The 14,862-nt window shown below is 41.8% G+C and overlaps 2 protein-coding genes across 2 annotated transcripts in view; one reads left to right on the top strand and one right to left on the bottom strand.

The window, feature by feature from the left end:
- The window catches only part of LOC102824026 (histone H4-like), a 120,996-nt gene that overhangs the window by 102,516 nt on the left and 3,618 nt on the right, over nt 1-14,862 (bottom strand). The gene's annotated exons all lie outside the window — the stretch shown is intronic.
- On the top strand, nt 14,086-14,724 carry LOC102819827 (histone H1t-like). The gene has a single exon (XM_006872799.1). It carries the CDS (start codon nt 14,086-14,088, stop codon nt 14,722-14,724), a length of 639 nt encoding a protein of 212 aa, XP_006872861.1.

A 14,862-nucleotide genomic window follows, 5' to 3' on the forward strand; every position in this document is an offset into this window, starting at 1 on the left:
GTCCTCAAGCTGACATTTTTCCTTTTCAACACTTTAAAAAGGTCTTGTGCAACAGATTTGCCTAATGCAATATGACGTTTGATTTCTTGACTGCTGCTTCCATTTGTGTTGATAGTTGATCCAAGAAGAATGAAGTCCTTGATAACTTCAATCTTTTCTCCGTTGATAAGAATGCTGTTTATTGGTCCAGTGGTGAGGATTTTTGTTTTCTTTACATTGCAATGCAATCCATACCAAAGGCTGTGCTCTTTGATCTTCATCAGTAAATATTTTAAGTCCTCTTCACTTTCAGCAAGCAAGGTTGTGTCATTTGTATATCACAGATTGTTAATGAGTCTTTCTCCAATCCTGATGTACTTTGTTTAGGAGGATAGAAGTCAGAGTGCAGGTCCTGGAGAAAGTTCCTTGTCTCTTTTCAGCATGTTGTGGCCCAGCATTCCTTGGAGATCTCTGTGGGTCTTGGCATCGGATCTTTCCCTGCCATCCATCCATGATACTTTAGAAACTCAAGCTAGACTTTGGTGCATACAAGACAGTTTGTCTCTCTTCTTACATACACACTTAATTAGCTCTCTAAACACATTCCTGTAAACATACAGAATGACAAGATAGTAGTTTTCTTGATCCTTCCAGATTTAGAAAAATGTGTAGGTTCAACATTTTGCGGGATAGTCTTAGCAGTCTTAAATGAAATGCCTTTAAAAAGAGTTAACTTTTCCAAACCTCCACCCTGCACAATCCTGACTGACTCAGCAGGAAAACAAATTGGGCAGAGTACCCAGCTGCCTGTCACCTTCCTGCTTAACATTCTTGGCTCTAACTCAATTCTTTGGACTCTGAAAATCAACTTGCCAAAACCCCAGGTACTCTGAGTTCATTATAAATTAGACAAAAGGGAGTAAGTGTGGAGAATGAGCTACTTACCATACTTAGCCACCTCTATTCTGAGGGCAAAAAAATAGTGAGATTTCTCAATTTTGAGTGGGAAATTAAAAATGAGACCTGTGTTGCAATCGAAAGATGTATGTAGTCCTACCATCCCATAGGCAATTTATAAAATCATTAATAAAAAGAGCTGACTTCATTTTCTTGTGGATGTTCCTGTCCTGGTATGAGGGATCCCTGCTGCAGGCTCAGGAGGGATGTGGAAACAGAAATGATGGAACTTATTAATGATCTCATTAATTCTGTAAGGAGACAGAGTTAGAAAACTTAACTCCATCAATCACAGTTTTGAACTTATCCTCTGACCACATCAAGTTCTCCAACAGTAAAATATATAAATAAATTGGATTCAGGAGCAGTTAAGTATAAACTTCTGTAATTACTTTTCTTCCCGGCTCCCTTCCCTTTCTCCCTTATTTTCTCTTTTCTTTCTTTTTTGTTAAACTTGAAGTCCTGGTGTGGTGCTGTGGGTTAATGTGCTGTACTACAAAGTCAGTCTGAACTTCTCAAGGTCGGTAGTTCAAGCTCACCAACTGCTCCTTGGAAACCCTATACAGGGTTGCTACAGGTCAGAACTGACTCGACGGTGCTTAACATCAACAACACGTTAGACTTGCTTAAACAATTGGGATCGTGTATTTTGGTTATTAGTATACCGAAATAAATCCTTGTTTAAATTGAAAAACAGCAAACAAACTGTATGTTTAAGAATTTCACAGAAAAGATGCTGTCGGGGACCTGACTCGACAGGGAAGTTTGGTTCACGAAGTAGGGAGATCTGGTGGCAAAAGAAATAGAAAAAGAATACACACAAAGACGCGACGAGAGAGACAAAGAGACACCCCGAGACCAGAGTGGATGCAAGACTGGCAGGCAGACCCTGGATTGCAGGTATCATGGCCCTGCAGGCAGTAATGCATGCAGGATTCAATCTGTGTCTATTTTTTATTTCAGGGAGGGATTTTACACAAAGGAAGAAGGGGATTATTAAGACAGGGTACAGAAATAAAATGTGATTAATGGTTCAAAACAGGACACAATGACTTAAAGGAACAAATTTTAAAATGTTGTTGTTGTTGTCAGGTGCCATCCAGTCAGAACCGACTCATAGCCACCCCATGCACAGCAGAACGAAACAATGTCCGATCCTGGGCCAACCTCACTACTGCTGCCACACTTGAGTCTATCAATGATGCCACCTGGCTGATCCATCTCGTTGGGGGTCTTCCTCTTTTTCTCCGACCCTCCACCTTACCCAGCATAACATCCTTCTCCAACGATTGTTTCCTCTGGACAATATGTCCAAAGTAGGAGAGACGGAGCTTAGCCATCCTGGACTCCAAGGAGCACTCTGGCTGCACTTCTTCCAAAACAGATCTATTGGTTCTTTTGGCAGTCCATGGCACTTTACGTATTCTCCTCCAACACCACAACTCAAAGGCATCAGTTCTTCTACGATCTTCCTTATTCACTGTCCAGCTTTCACATCCATATGAGGCTATTGAAAACACCATGGCCTGGGTCAGGCGCACCTTAGTCCTCAAGCTGACATCTCTGCTCTTCAATACTTTAAAAAGTTCCTGTGCAGCAGATTTGCCCAGTGCAATACGTCGTCTGATCTCTTGACTGCTGCTTCCACGAGTGTTGATAGTTGATCCAAGAAGAATGAAGTCCTTGACAACTTCAAGCTTTTCTCCATTGATAAGAATGTTGTTTATTGGTCCAGTGGTGAGGATTTTTGTTTTCTTGACATTGAGATGTAATCCATATCGAAGGCTGTGCTCTTTAATCTTCATAAGTAAATGTTTCAAGTCCTCTTCACTTTCAGCCATCAAGGTTGTATCATCTGCATATCGCAGGTTGTTAATGAGTCTTCCTCCAATCCTGATGCCACTTTTTTCTTCATAGAACCCAGCTTCTCGTATTATTTGCTCAGCATACAGGTTGAATAAGTATGGTGAAAGAATATAACCCTGTCTCATACCTTTCCCAATTTTAAAACACTCAGTGTTCCCATGTTCTGTTCGAACAACTGCTTCTTGGTCTAGGTACAGATTTCTTAGAAGTACAATGAAGTGTTCTGGAATAGTCATACTTCTCAATGTTGTCCATAGCTTGTCATGATCCACACAATCAAAAGCCTTTGCGTAGTCAATAAAGCACAGGTAAACATCTTTCTGATAGTCTCTGCTTTCAGCCAAGATCCATCGGACATTAGCAATGATATCTCTCATTCCACGGCCTCTTCTGAATCCAGCTTGAACCTCTGGAAATTCTCTGTTAATGTATGATTGTAGCCGTTTCTGTATTACCTTGAGCAAAGCTTTACTCTCTTGAGATATCAAAGAGATTGTCCGATGATTTCCACATTCTGTTGGGTCTCCTCTCTTTGGAATGGGCATAAACATTGATCTCTTCCAATCAGTCGGCCAGACAGTTGTCTTCCAAATTTCTTGGCAGAGATGAGTGAGTGCCTCCTGTGCCGCCTCACTTTTCTGAAAGTTTTCAATTTTTATTCCATCAATTCCTGGTGCCTTGTTCTTTGCCACTTCTTTCAATGCACTTTGGACTTCCTCCCTGAGTATCATTGGCTCTTGTTCATATGGTATCTCTTGAAATGGTTGAACATTAACCTTTTCCTTTTGGTACAATGACTCTGTGTATTCCTTCCATCTTTTCTTGATGCATTCTGCATCATTCAATAATTTGCCCAGTGAATCTTTCAATAACGAAAGTTGAGGCTTGAATTTTTTCTTCAGTGCCTCGAGCTTGAGAAATGCTCACCGTGTTCTTCCCTTTTGGTTTTCTAACTCTAGATCTTTGCATATTTTATTATAGTATTTTGTTTTATCTTCTTGAGCTGATCATAAGTCATGCAAGCACCTTCCTCATCCTCCATTGGCAATTCACCTAGCTTATTGCCAAGCCAGTATATCCCACCGTAGACAATCCATACCATTTGGCCTCTGCCACCATATTGCCTATGAAAAGCCCTAACTCCATTTCCTCACCTAACAAATTCCTACTCACCTTGAAGACTTTGTTCAAATGGAATTTCATCTGGGAATCTATTTCTTCCAGGACACTGACTAAGTCACCTTCATGTCTTATATAACAACCCAAGTAGGCTCAAGTGCTTGAAGGTATGGGCTTACTGCAGAGCATCATCCACCAACAGCTGTGTCATCTGGAAAAGTCAAACTCTCTGTGCCTTATGATACAACTATTTGTTTTATAGATGAGGCCATTAAGGTTTAAATTAAGAAGGGTGTGCAACAAAGCTGTATTCATTCATCATACTTATTAAACTTGTATGCTGAGCAAATAATTCGAGAAGCTCAGTTATACGAAGAAAAACATGGCATTAGGATTGGAGGCAGACTCATTAACAACCTGTGATATGCAGATGATACAACCTTGCTTGCTGAAAGTGAAAAAGACTTAAAATATTTACTGATGAAGATCAAAGACCACATCCTTCAGTATGGATTGCATCTCAATGTAATGAAAATAAAAATCCTCACCAACGGACCAATAAACAACAATCTTTTCAATGGAGAAAAGCTTGAAGTTGTCAAGGACTTCATTCTTCTTGGATCAACTATCAACACTCACAGAAGCAGTAATCAAGAAATCAAACGACGTATGGCATTAGGCAAATCTGTTGCATAAGACCTTTTTAAAGTGTTGAAGAACAAAGATGTTAGCTTGAGGAATAAGGTGCGCCTGACCCATGTCATGGTATTTTCAATAACCTCATATGCATGTGAAAGCTGGACAGCAAATAAGGAAGACCGTAGAAGAATTGATGCATTTGAGTTATGGTGTTGGAGGAGAATATTGAAAGTGCCATGGGCTGCCAAAAGAACCAAGAGATCCGTGTTGGAAGAAGTGCATCCAGAGTGCTCCTTGGAGGCCAGGATGGCCAAACTTTGTCTCTCATACTTCGGACATATTGTCAGGAGGGAGCAGTCATTGGAGAAGGATATCATGTTTGGTAAGGTGGAGAGTCAGAGAAAAAGAGGAAGACCCCCAGCGAGATGGATTGGCAAAGTGGCAGCATCAACGGGCTCAAGCACAGCAACAGTTGTGAGGTTGGCCCATTACTGAACAGTGTTTCATTCGTTCTGCCGTCCATAAGGTCGCTATGAGTTGGTACCAACTCGATGGCACCTAACAACAACAACAATTGTTATCATGATCAATTGGGACTGTCACAACTGTAAAGGTAGAAACAATGTAAAATAAAGGGGGAGTAGTTAATTCGACATTCCAGGAACAGATGACCCTAGGACCATCAAGGGACCTTAGGACCGTCAGCATGAACGGAATGTGGGACACTATCCACAGAAGCAGTGACACCAGAGATGGAGGCAGAGATAATGACATGGAGAGATAGAGCAGCTGAGGACTCTAGACTCATGGAAGGAGAAAGGCTGTGTGCTGGTGCCCAGGAGGCAGGATTGTTGAATGTGCCCTTTGGTTGTTTAAATGATTATTTATTCCTGAGTGTTTCTGTGTACATCAAAACAACAACAACAGCAACAAAACCCAGAGGGAATAGAAGCAAATACTGTTGAATGATGATGCATGAAAAGGATTGCAATCATTGCAATGAAACAAAGTACGATAGGATGAGTGCAAAACTGATATTCTCCCATGTAAACTATCACTCAATTCACAATGAAAGCTTTAAAAAAAAATGTTTATTACTTCCTAGAGATGTTTTTGTTAGGCGCCATCAAGTTGCTACTGACTCATAGCGACCCTATGCACAACAGAACAAAACAGTGCCCAGTCCTGGGCAAACCTCACAATTATTGCCACGCTTGAGTCCAATGATGCTGCCACTTTGCCAATCCTAGAGAGAGAGTTCTAAAAATAGAAATCTAGATCAAATCTTGACCAAAGGTAAAAAAAAAAAAAAAAATTATTTAAGCCTCTTAGCTTTTATATTGTCAAACACGTGAATCCAGAAAAACAACATTCATTTAAAGTCCCAACAGGACATGGAAACTGCTTTACTGCCCTCAAACTTACACTGAGGATTCTTCTGTTGTTGTTGTTAAAGCACCCGATAGATCAAAGCAAAACAAACTGTTCTTTCTCATTTAAGTTGCATTTTCTTCATTATTGTTGTTGTTGGTACATGCCAATGAGTTGGTTCTGACTCATAGTGACCCTGTTTAGGGTTTCTGAAGAGCAACTGGGGAGTTTGAACAGCTGCTAATCTTGTGGTTAGCAGTCCAGTGCATATCCTATAGCACCACACCCAGACTTATTCATTATTGTTGCTGTTAGATGCTGTTGAATTGGTTTCGACTCACAGCGACCCTGTATAGGTTTCCAGGGAGTGGCTGGTGAGTTTGAACCGTCGACCTTGCAGTCCAGTGCTTATCCTACAGTGCCACACAGGACTCCTAGTCATTATTGTTGTTGTGTTGTTACGTGCCATCCAGTCAGTTCCAATTCATAGCAGCTCTGTATAGGGTTTCCAAGGAGCGGCTGGTGAATTTGAACTGCCGACCTTGCAATTCAAACCAACCTTGCAGTTCAGGGCATTATCCCACAGCAACACACCAGGACTGACTCTGTTTTTCATTATTAGTGAGGGTCAAATTTTTGCCACTATTTTATTAGCCATGATCCAATAAGAAAAAAGTGTGCTGCAAAACAATGAACATGATTGTAATCAAGGCACTATTTAAAGAAAAATAAGATCTTGAGTTAAAGCATAATGTATTTATCAGGGCCTTCTCTGCCCAGGACTGTGCTGGAATAAGCAACTGCATTTGGCTGCACATAACTGGAACTCCACTACTTTTATCTATCCTGTTTCTTATAAACCTTCTAATAACCCAGAGAGGTGAGTACCTTTCAGGCACTGAGTGAAACTAGGAGCGAGAACATTTACTTAAAACCAGAAACAAATGAGGTGAAAATTAGTCCATTTCTTCTTATTCTAAGGTCAGGGCTTGTTCCATTCCACATGCAGACACCAGCATCAGAGAATCAACAGACCCAGAATTAGACCAAGACTTCTCATTGGGTGGCAATGTCCAAGTCAAATGCCAATCTGAACACTTCTCCATGAAGAGCATTGAACCTTATGAAAAACTACAGAAAAGTGAATTATGTACATGACATTTAGACCTATCCAACTGACAATGATTCAAGATAATGACATGCTCATAGTCTTGGAGGAGTGTGTAAATGTGTTGAAACCAGCACTCAGACATTGCTGGTGAACTATAAATCAGTCTAATGCCTGAGGTAGGTAAGTAACCTGGAGTGATATATACCGTAAAATGGTTTTAAAGCTAGGAGATAAAGCAATTCCATTTTCATGTAGTCACCATGCTCACAAAGAGATACCACTCATTGCAGTGATATTTTTCTATAAGTTACGGATGTTCAAGGCTTCATTTTATAGATACCCAACTACAGTGGTTTAACCAGGAAGGGGTTTGTTTTTCCTGGTTAGCAGAAAGACTGATGTCTTAATTATCTAGAGCTTCTGTAGCAGGAATATCACAAGTAGATAGCTTTAATTAATCAACACATTTATTTTTTTCACAGTTTAGGGAGCTAGATGTCTGAGCATAGGGCTCTAGTGGAAAGGTTATTCTCTGTCTGTTGGTTCTGTGGGAAGGGCCTTGTCTCCCAACTTCAGTTTCCTGGTTCCTTGGAGTTCTGTATGGCTCGGCATCTATGCCTGTTTGTTGTTATTGTTGTTGTTGTTGTTATGTGCTATCAAGTCAGTTCCGACTCATAGCGACTAGGGTTTCCAAGGAGCAGCTGGTGAGCTTGAACTGCCAAGCTTGCAGTTCAAACCAACATTACAGACAGTGTATTAATCAGAGCACCATACTGCTTGTCTCTTGCTTTTTTACTTATATTTCAAAAGATAATGACTCAAGACGACACCCTACATTTACTCTGTCTCTTTAAAATAACAAAGACAGTCCATTCCCAGTGGGATGCTAGCCACAGGCATAGATCTTATGATTTCCAATACCTATTTGTGAGGGACAATTCAATCCATGACATTAGGCTATGTTGTTGGGGTTTTCTAGAGACAGGTTCCTTCTGTTATACTGGTGTGGCGCTGCAGGTTAATGTGCTGGACTGCAAGGTTGGTTTGAACAGCAAGGTCAGCGGTTCAAGCTCACCAACCACTCCTTGGAAACCCTATACAGGATCACTATGAGTTGGAACGAACTCCATGGCACTTAACAACAACAACAACAACCATCCTCAGGTAGAGTCCATACTCTACCTGGATAAGCATTTGAACTGCTAAACATAAGATTGTTGTTGTTGTTGTTAAGTGCCGTTGAGTCTGTTCCGATCCATAGCGATCCTCTATAGGGTTTCCAAGGGGCGGTTGGTGAGTTTGAACTGCCAACCTTGCAGTTCAAACAGCTTTACAGTATGGAGCATTAGCCCATAGAGCCACACCAGGACTCCAGAAACATAAGGTAGATAGTTCAAATCCACCAGCCCCTCCTCAGAAACACAATACAGGGTTGTTATGAGTCAGAACCACACTTAACAACAACAAAACAATGGTCTTCCATGTGACTTTCCACGGCAACAGCACTTTGAGGGTGCATTGGAGGTATGTTATGACAGGAAGAAGATGTAAGGATGAGGGGGAAATAGGCATATGCCATCAGAGTGTATCCCCTGGTTACCAGGAAGATTAAGAACAATGGTTTTCTGCTGCTTTTGGACTGTCATATTGTGGATTTAAAAAAATTCCCCCCAACTTCTAATGCTTGTGCCATCTGCTTTGAAGACTGGTTTATTAGCATCCAAGTAGCTTGGAAAAATTATTTTTATCTCCTGGGAATTAAGTATTCATAGACAGATTTTGAACATAAGTCTATGATTGCATAATTTTAGTCACAGATTAAGGAACAGCATGATGAGGTACATCTATTTACTTGCTTATAAATAGCAAGGAAGGGAATTTGGTGTGTCAGAAAGAACAGAAATAAAATTACCTGGATGACTTCTAGCTAGTGGGTTCCAACTGCTGACATCTCAGTTAGTCAATCACTTTAACCAGTGTACCAGATGATGGCCTTGAGCTTAGTGGCTTTCTCACTTTCTTATTAATAATTGTGAAAAATATCATAAACACAAGTTGTTGTTGTGTGCCATAGAGTAGGTTCCAACTCATGTTTTTATTGTTAAGTGCTATACAGTTGGTTCTGACTAATAATGACCCTGTATAGGGTTTTGCCAAGGAGCTCTGGTAGCATAGTGGTTACGAATCGGGCTGTGAGCCGCAAGGTCAGCAGTTCGAAACTACCAGCGTTCTGCTGGAGAAAGATGAGGCGATCTGCTCCCATAAAGATTTACAGCCTCGGAAACCCTGTGTAGAGTCACTATGAGTCGAAATCGACTCCACGGCACATAACAACAACAATAGGGTTTTGCCAGGAGGGAGCAGTCGCTGGAGAAGAATATTATGTTTGGCAGGGTGGAGGGTCAGAGAAAAAGAGGAAGACCCCCAGCAAGATGCCAGCAAGATGCATTAGCAAAGTGGCAGCATCAATGGGCTCAAGCGTGGCAATGATAGTGAGGTTGGCCCAGGATCGGGCAGTGTTTCATTTTGCTGTGTATAAGGTCGCTGTGAGTTGGTACTGACTTGATGGCACCTAACAACAACAACATAGGGTTTCTGAGGAGCAGCTGGTGGGTTTGAACCGCTGAACCACTGACTTTGTGGTTCCCAGTCCAGTGCTTATTCTACAATACCAAACTAGAAGTCCTTTTAACTCAGTGACCCTGTTTAGGTTTCTGAGGCTGTAAATCCTTACAGGAGCAGAAAGTCTCATCCTTTTCCCAAGGATTGACTGGTGGATTTGAACTGCTGATTTTGCAGTTAGCAGCTCTCTTAGGCAGGGTTTTCTAGAGAAGCAAAGTCAGTGAAACACACATATGTATATATATGAAATGAAATTTATTATCAAGGAAATGGCTTACGGTCCCAGGTACCCAGAGGAAGAGAGAAAGAGAGAGCCTTTCCTATGTGCCCATTATATTAGGAGCAGGTCACACCCACAAGGAAGCCTCCCTCAATTCATTCACTGCTCATAACCACTCATCATCGTCAACTATGTGTGCATTAGATCTCAGCACTTACCAACTGCTAAACCACTGGGAATCCTGGCCTAGTCAAAATGACACAAAACAACTATAGTCCACCCTTGTCCATCTGACACCTATAAACGAAATGCATAATCTCTAAATAAAGAAAATCGTAAAGTCATACTTGTACCGAACATGATATAATTAAAACACATACAACTGAAAACACTGGCCCCATTTATATCTTACATGTCACAAATGAACAAGCAAAAAGTATTCGATGCACACTTACAAAACAAAACAAAAAATATATATTCATTCAAATGTCCAAAGGGTGCATTCTTCAAGCTAGCCTCTTGTCCATAGGCACAGTTTTACTCAGTCCATGGGGCTAGAGTCCACAGTTTCTGTCTCTCCATGCCGCCACCTCTGCTGTCATCTCTGCCGTCACTGCTTTTCCACGCAGGGATTCCACGCCCACTCATGCTCTTCTTTCTTGATGATCCTGGGATCATCTATTCCTGAAACGAAAGGTTAACTACTCCCCACTTTTAATTACGCATCTTCTACAATTTTAGTGGTGTTCTGGTGCGGTGCTGTGGGTTAATGCACCAGATTGCAAAGCCCTTTGAACTGCAAGGTCAACAGTTCAAGTTCACTAGTTGCTCCTCGGAAACCCTATACAGGGTCGCTATGGGTCGCAACCGACTCAACAGCACTTAATAACAATTTTAGTATTGACAGTCACAATTAATTCTACCAACAGTTACTCACAATGATTCATAAAATCTTATCAGCATCACCCGCTAACCACTTTCACCAGACCCATCTGGAAAAGAGGAAAACTAGTCAGTGGAGATTCTCCCTTGTCCCCTCATTCTAAAACTAAACATAACCATGAAAACTTCTAAGCCAGCCACTTTATGTGTTTACAACGCCCCCCCTCCTTTTGATAGTCACATCCCCTCCACCCTCAAGTATAACTCTTCCCCTTGTATGGTGACCATATGGTGGTCACATCCCCTCTACCCTCAAGTATAACTCTTCCCCTCGTATGGTGACCTAGGAATCATATGATGTCTTGGAGAAGACTTCATCCAGAACGTTGAGCACTTCACCTCCTTGAAGAAAATAATTTCATTTTTCTGCAATTCAAGTTTTTTCTCTGCAAAATGGAATTGATATCTGTGTTATAGGCGTTCTGGAAACATTATGAAAAATCATGAAGAACTATTAGCCTTTTGTTGTTTTCTAAGTGCTATCCAGTCATGTTGCAGACCATGTTGACTATACAGGCAGACTCATAGTGACACTGTATAGGGTTTCTGAGGAGCAATTGATGGGTTTGAATTGCTGACCATGTTGTTCATAGTCCAATGCTGATCCTACAGTGCCACACCAGGAGTCCGAATATTAAGCTAGGAAAAGAAAAAACAAAATAATAACTTCTGAAATCTGAACACAGGCCTGGCACTCACTAGGCTATTTTATTCTTATTGGACATAAAGAATCTCATTGAATATAAATATCAAATAAGGTTATTCTGAGACCATGGTTAAATGAGACAAATAATGCCCATATCATAATTTTATCTAAATATAGACAAAAGTGAGTTAGTCTGTCACCCATAGAACACCAAACATCTCCCTATTTAGGCCAAAATGAGTGACTGCTACTGATTTTTGTTTGTTTGTTTTACCAATTATAGCTTGCTCCCTCTGGTAGCGTAGTGGTTACAAATCGGGCTGCGAACCACAAGATCAGCAGTTCGAAACTACCAGCTGTTCCGCGGGAGAAAGATGAGGCTTTCTGCTCCCGTAAAGATTTATAGCCTCGGAAACCCTGGTCAGGGTTGCTATGAGTCGGAACCGACTCCACGGCACATAACAACAACAATCTTCTTGGTGTGGTGCTATAGGATAAGCACTTGACCATAAGGTTGGTTTGAACCCCAAGGTTGGTGATTCCAACCTCACCAGGCATCCCTCAGAAACCCTGTATAGGTTTGCTGAGTTGGAACCGACTGGATAGAACTAAAACAACAACAGTCAGCCCCTCAGGAGGCAGGGTGTGGAACTTCAGGATAATGTACTGGACTGCAATTGTTGGTTTGAACTGCAAGATCGGGAGTATATATAACACTATATAGTGTTTTTAGGAGTCGGAACTGACTCGACAGTACATAACAACAAGTCAGCCACAGCAATTCAGCCCTTCAGGGGAGTACAGTGGTTCCATATGAAAAAGCACTGGACTGTGAACCACAAGGTTGGCAGTTCGAACCCACCAGTCACTTTGTGGGAGAAAGATAAGGCTTTCTGCTCCTGCAAAGATTTAAAAAGCCTCAGAGATCTATACAGCGTCATTATGAATCGAAACTTAACTACAGTACTTAACAACAACAACAAATCAGGCCTATAAGGAGCCCTGGTGACATAATGGGTTATGTGCTGAGCTGATAATTGAAAGGTCAGCAGTTAGAGTCTACGAGCCACTCTGAGGTAGAAAGATGAGGCTTTCTGCTCCCATAAAGATTTACAGCCTTAAAAAGCCTATACAGGCTTCATATAAGTCTGTTTAATTATAAAAGTACTCAGACCATCAAGGGCCACAAAACCCAAGTAAATGTCAAAACAAAAGGTCTTTGGTAAAATCCACTCTCCTTCAGACCACTTGTCTGTCAGTTTGTCATACTGTGGTGGTTTGCGTGTTACTGTGCTTCTGGAGGTTATGCCACCAATATTTTAAATACCAGTAAGATTATCCAGGGTGGGCAGATTTCAGATGAGCTTTCAAACAAAGACAGACTAGGAAGGAGAGATGAACTACTTCCAAATATTTAGTCACTAAAAACCTTATGAATAGCAGTGGAACAGTGTCAGAAAGCACCAGAATATTGAATACTGAAACAATATAAATAGCAGCAGAACATTGTCAGATATTGTGCTGGAAGATAAGCCCCTCAGGTTGGAAGGCACTCAAAACTGTATATTTCTCCCTTAGCATCTCCCTGAAAGGCCCAGCTTTCATGAGCAAAATTTTATTTCCAAATCTTTCACAAAGCTCAGTCCAACTAGCAGCCCAGAGGAGCATTCTGGACAAGGTCCCAATATTTTCCCCACAGTTCTGCCAGGCACTTGCCAGCTGATTCTTGTTAGAGCTGCAGTTCTGTGGTTCCATTGGACTCTTAAGGGCAGGATTTTTGCCTGCTGTTTTATGATTGGGGAGGGGTGCTGTGTTTATCAGTTGGGATAGAAAGGAAACCGCAGTAAAGCAACCACAAGCAAAATTCAAACGAGGACCCTAAGGCATGAAGGTGGCCTGCCAAGCAATTTTCCTATGAGAGCCATGTGACTTACTCTGAATTTGAGGGTCTTCTATGAAGCCACAGGGTCTGGGGAGGACCTTTAAGCACAGACAAGCCATGTGCTTTATAGATTAGGATTTAGAAGATTGTGTTTGTTCAAATATGTGTACACCTTAAAGTTGACAATTCTACAAGCATCTTCTAACTCCGAGGTGAAAGTCTAAGAAATTTGTGTTACTTCCGTCATATACATAAATAAATTTCCATACCAATCAGGGCTTGAATCACTAATTTTCTCCATCAAGTTGAAGCCAACCATCTGGTAGACCACTCAGATGAGGTGAGATAAATCTCCTGCTAAAAATTACTTTAGAATTTTCAAGGAAAAGAGGAAGTTTTGTTTTTCCCCCTTGGGTTTTGTTGAAAATCGAGGACTTTCTAGAATAGTTTTGACATAAAGGATTATCTTTCATCAAAAAACTATATGGCATGTGAACACCAAGTCTCCACGGATTATTCGACAGTAGAATTTGTGTGATTCAGTGCCTAGAAGTTTTGGGGGTTTCAACTTTTCGGGGTAGAACAAACACAAATTCCCCTCCTCCTAAGGGCGGTAGTCGGCGCCTTGGTGATGCACCAATCACAGCGCGCCCTGCTCTATATAAGGCCGTGCAGTCGGCCTTATTTCTCGCCTCACTGGTTCTTACATCTTGATTCGTCTTCTGGTTGACATGTCTGAGACGGCTCCCGCAGTTCCTGCTGATCCTATTCCTGCACCTATGGAGAAGCCTCCGGCCAAAAAGAGAGGGAGGAAGCCCGTTGGCCTGACAGGTGCAAGCCTCAAGACCTCGAGCCCCTCTGTATCCAAGTTGATCATCGAGGCGTTGTCAAGGTCGCAAGAGCGAACTAGCATGTCCCTGGCTGCGTTAAAGAAGGCATTGACAGCAGCTGGGTATGACGTAGAGAGGAACAACAGCCGCATCAAGTTGGGCCTCAAGAGCTTGGTGAATAAGGGTATTCTGGTGCAGACCAGGGGTACAGGGGCCTCCGGGTCCTTCAAGCTCAACAAGAAGGCTGATCTGGATCCTATCAAGGGCAAAGTCAGAAAGCCCGCCTCTGGCAAAGCCAAGAAGCTGGTCTTGTCCAGGGACTCGAGGTCTACAAAGGGTGTCAAGACCAATAAAAGAGCCAAGCAGGCAAGGGCTGCAGGAACTAAAAAAGCTGCCAAGAGTGGGAGGAAGGCTAAAGGTGCCAAGATACAGCAACAGCGGAGGAGTCCAGCAAAAGCCAAAACAGGGAAGCTAAAAACCGGGAAGCCCAAGTTGACTCAGCAGAAAATAAATCCTAGAAAGGCAGCCTTGAAGAAGTGAGATCAGTTTTTTTCAGAAGAACCCAAAGGCTCTTTTAAGAGCCACCTTAACATTTCTAAAATGGCGAGACACTAGAAATTTTTAAGTTTCTGGAGTAGAGCTGTAGCTCTGGGTTTTTGCTAACTAGCTAAATAGTCA

This window comes from Chrysochloris asiatica, unplaced genomic scaffold (genome assembly GCF_000296735.1).
Source record: "Chrysochloris asiatica unplaced genomic scaffold, ChrAsi1.0 scaffold00213, whole genome shotgun sequence".
Lineage (NCBI taxonomy): Eukaryota > Metazoa > Chordata > Mammalia > Afrosoricida > Chrysochloridae > Chrysochloris > Chrysochloris asiatica.

What these genes read in the sequence shown, in the direction of transcription:
- LOC102819827 (XM_006872799.1), top strand. Translation starts at nt 14,086, where the DNA reads ATGTCTGAGACGGCTCCCGCAGTTCCTGCTGATCCTATTCCTGCACCT.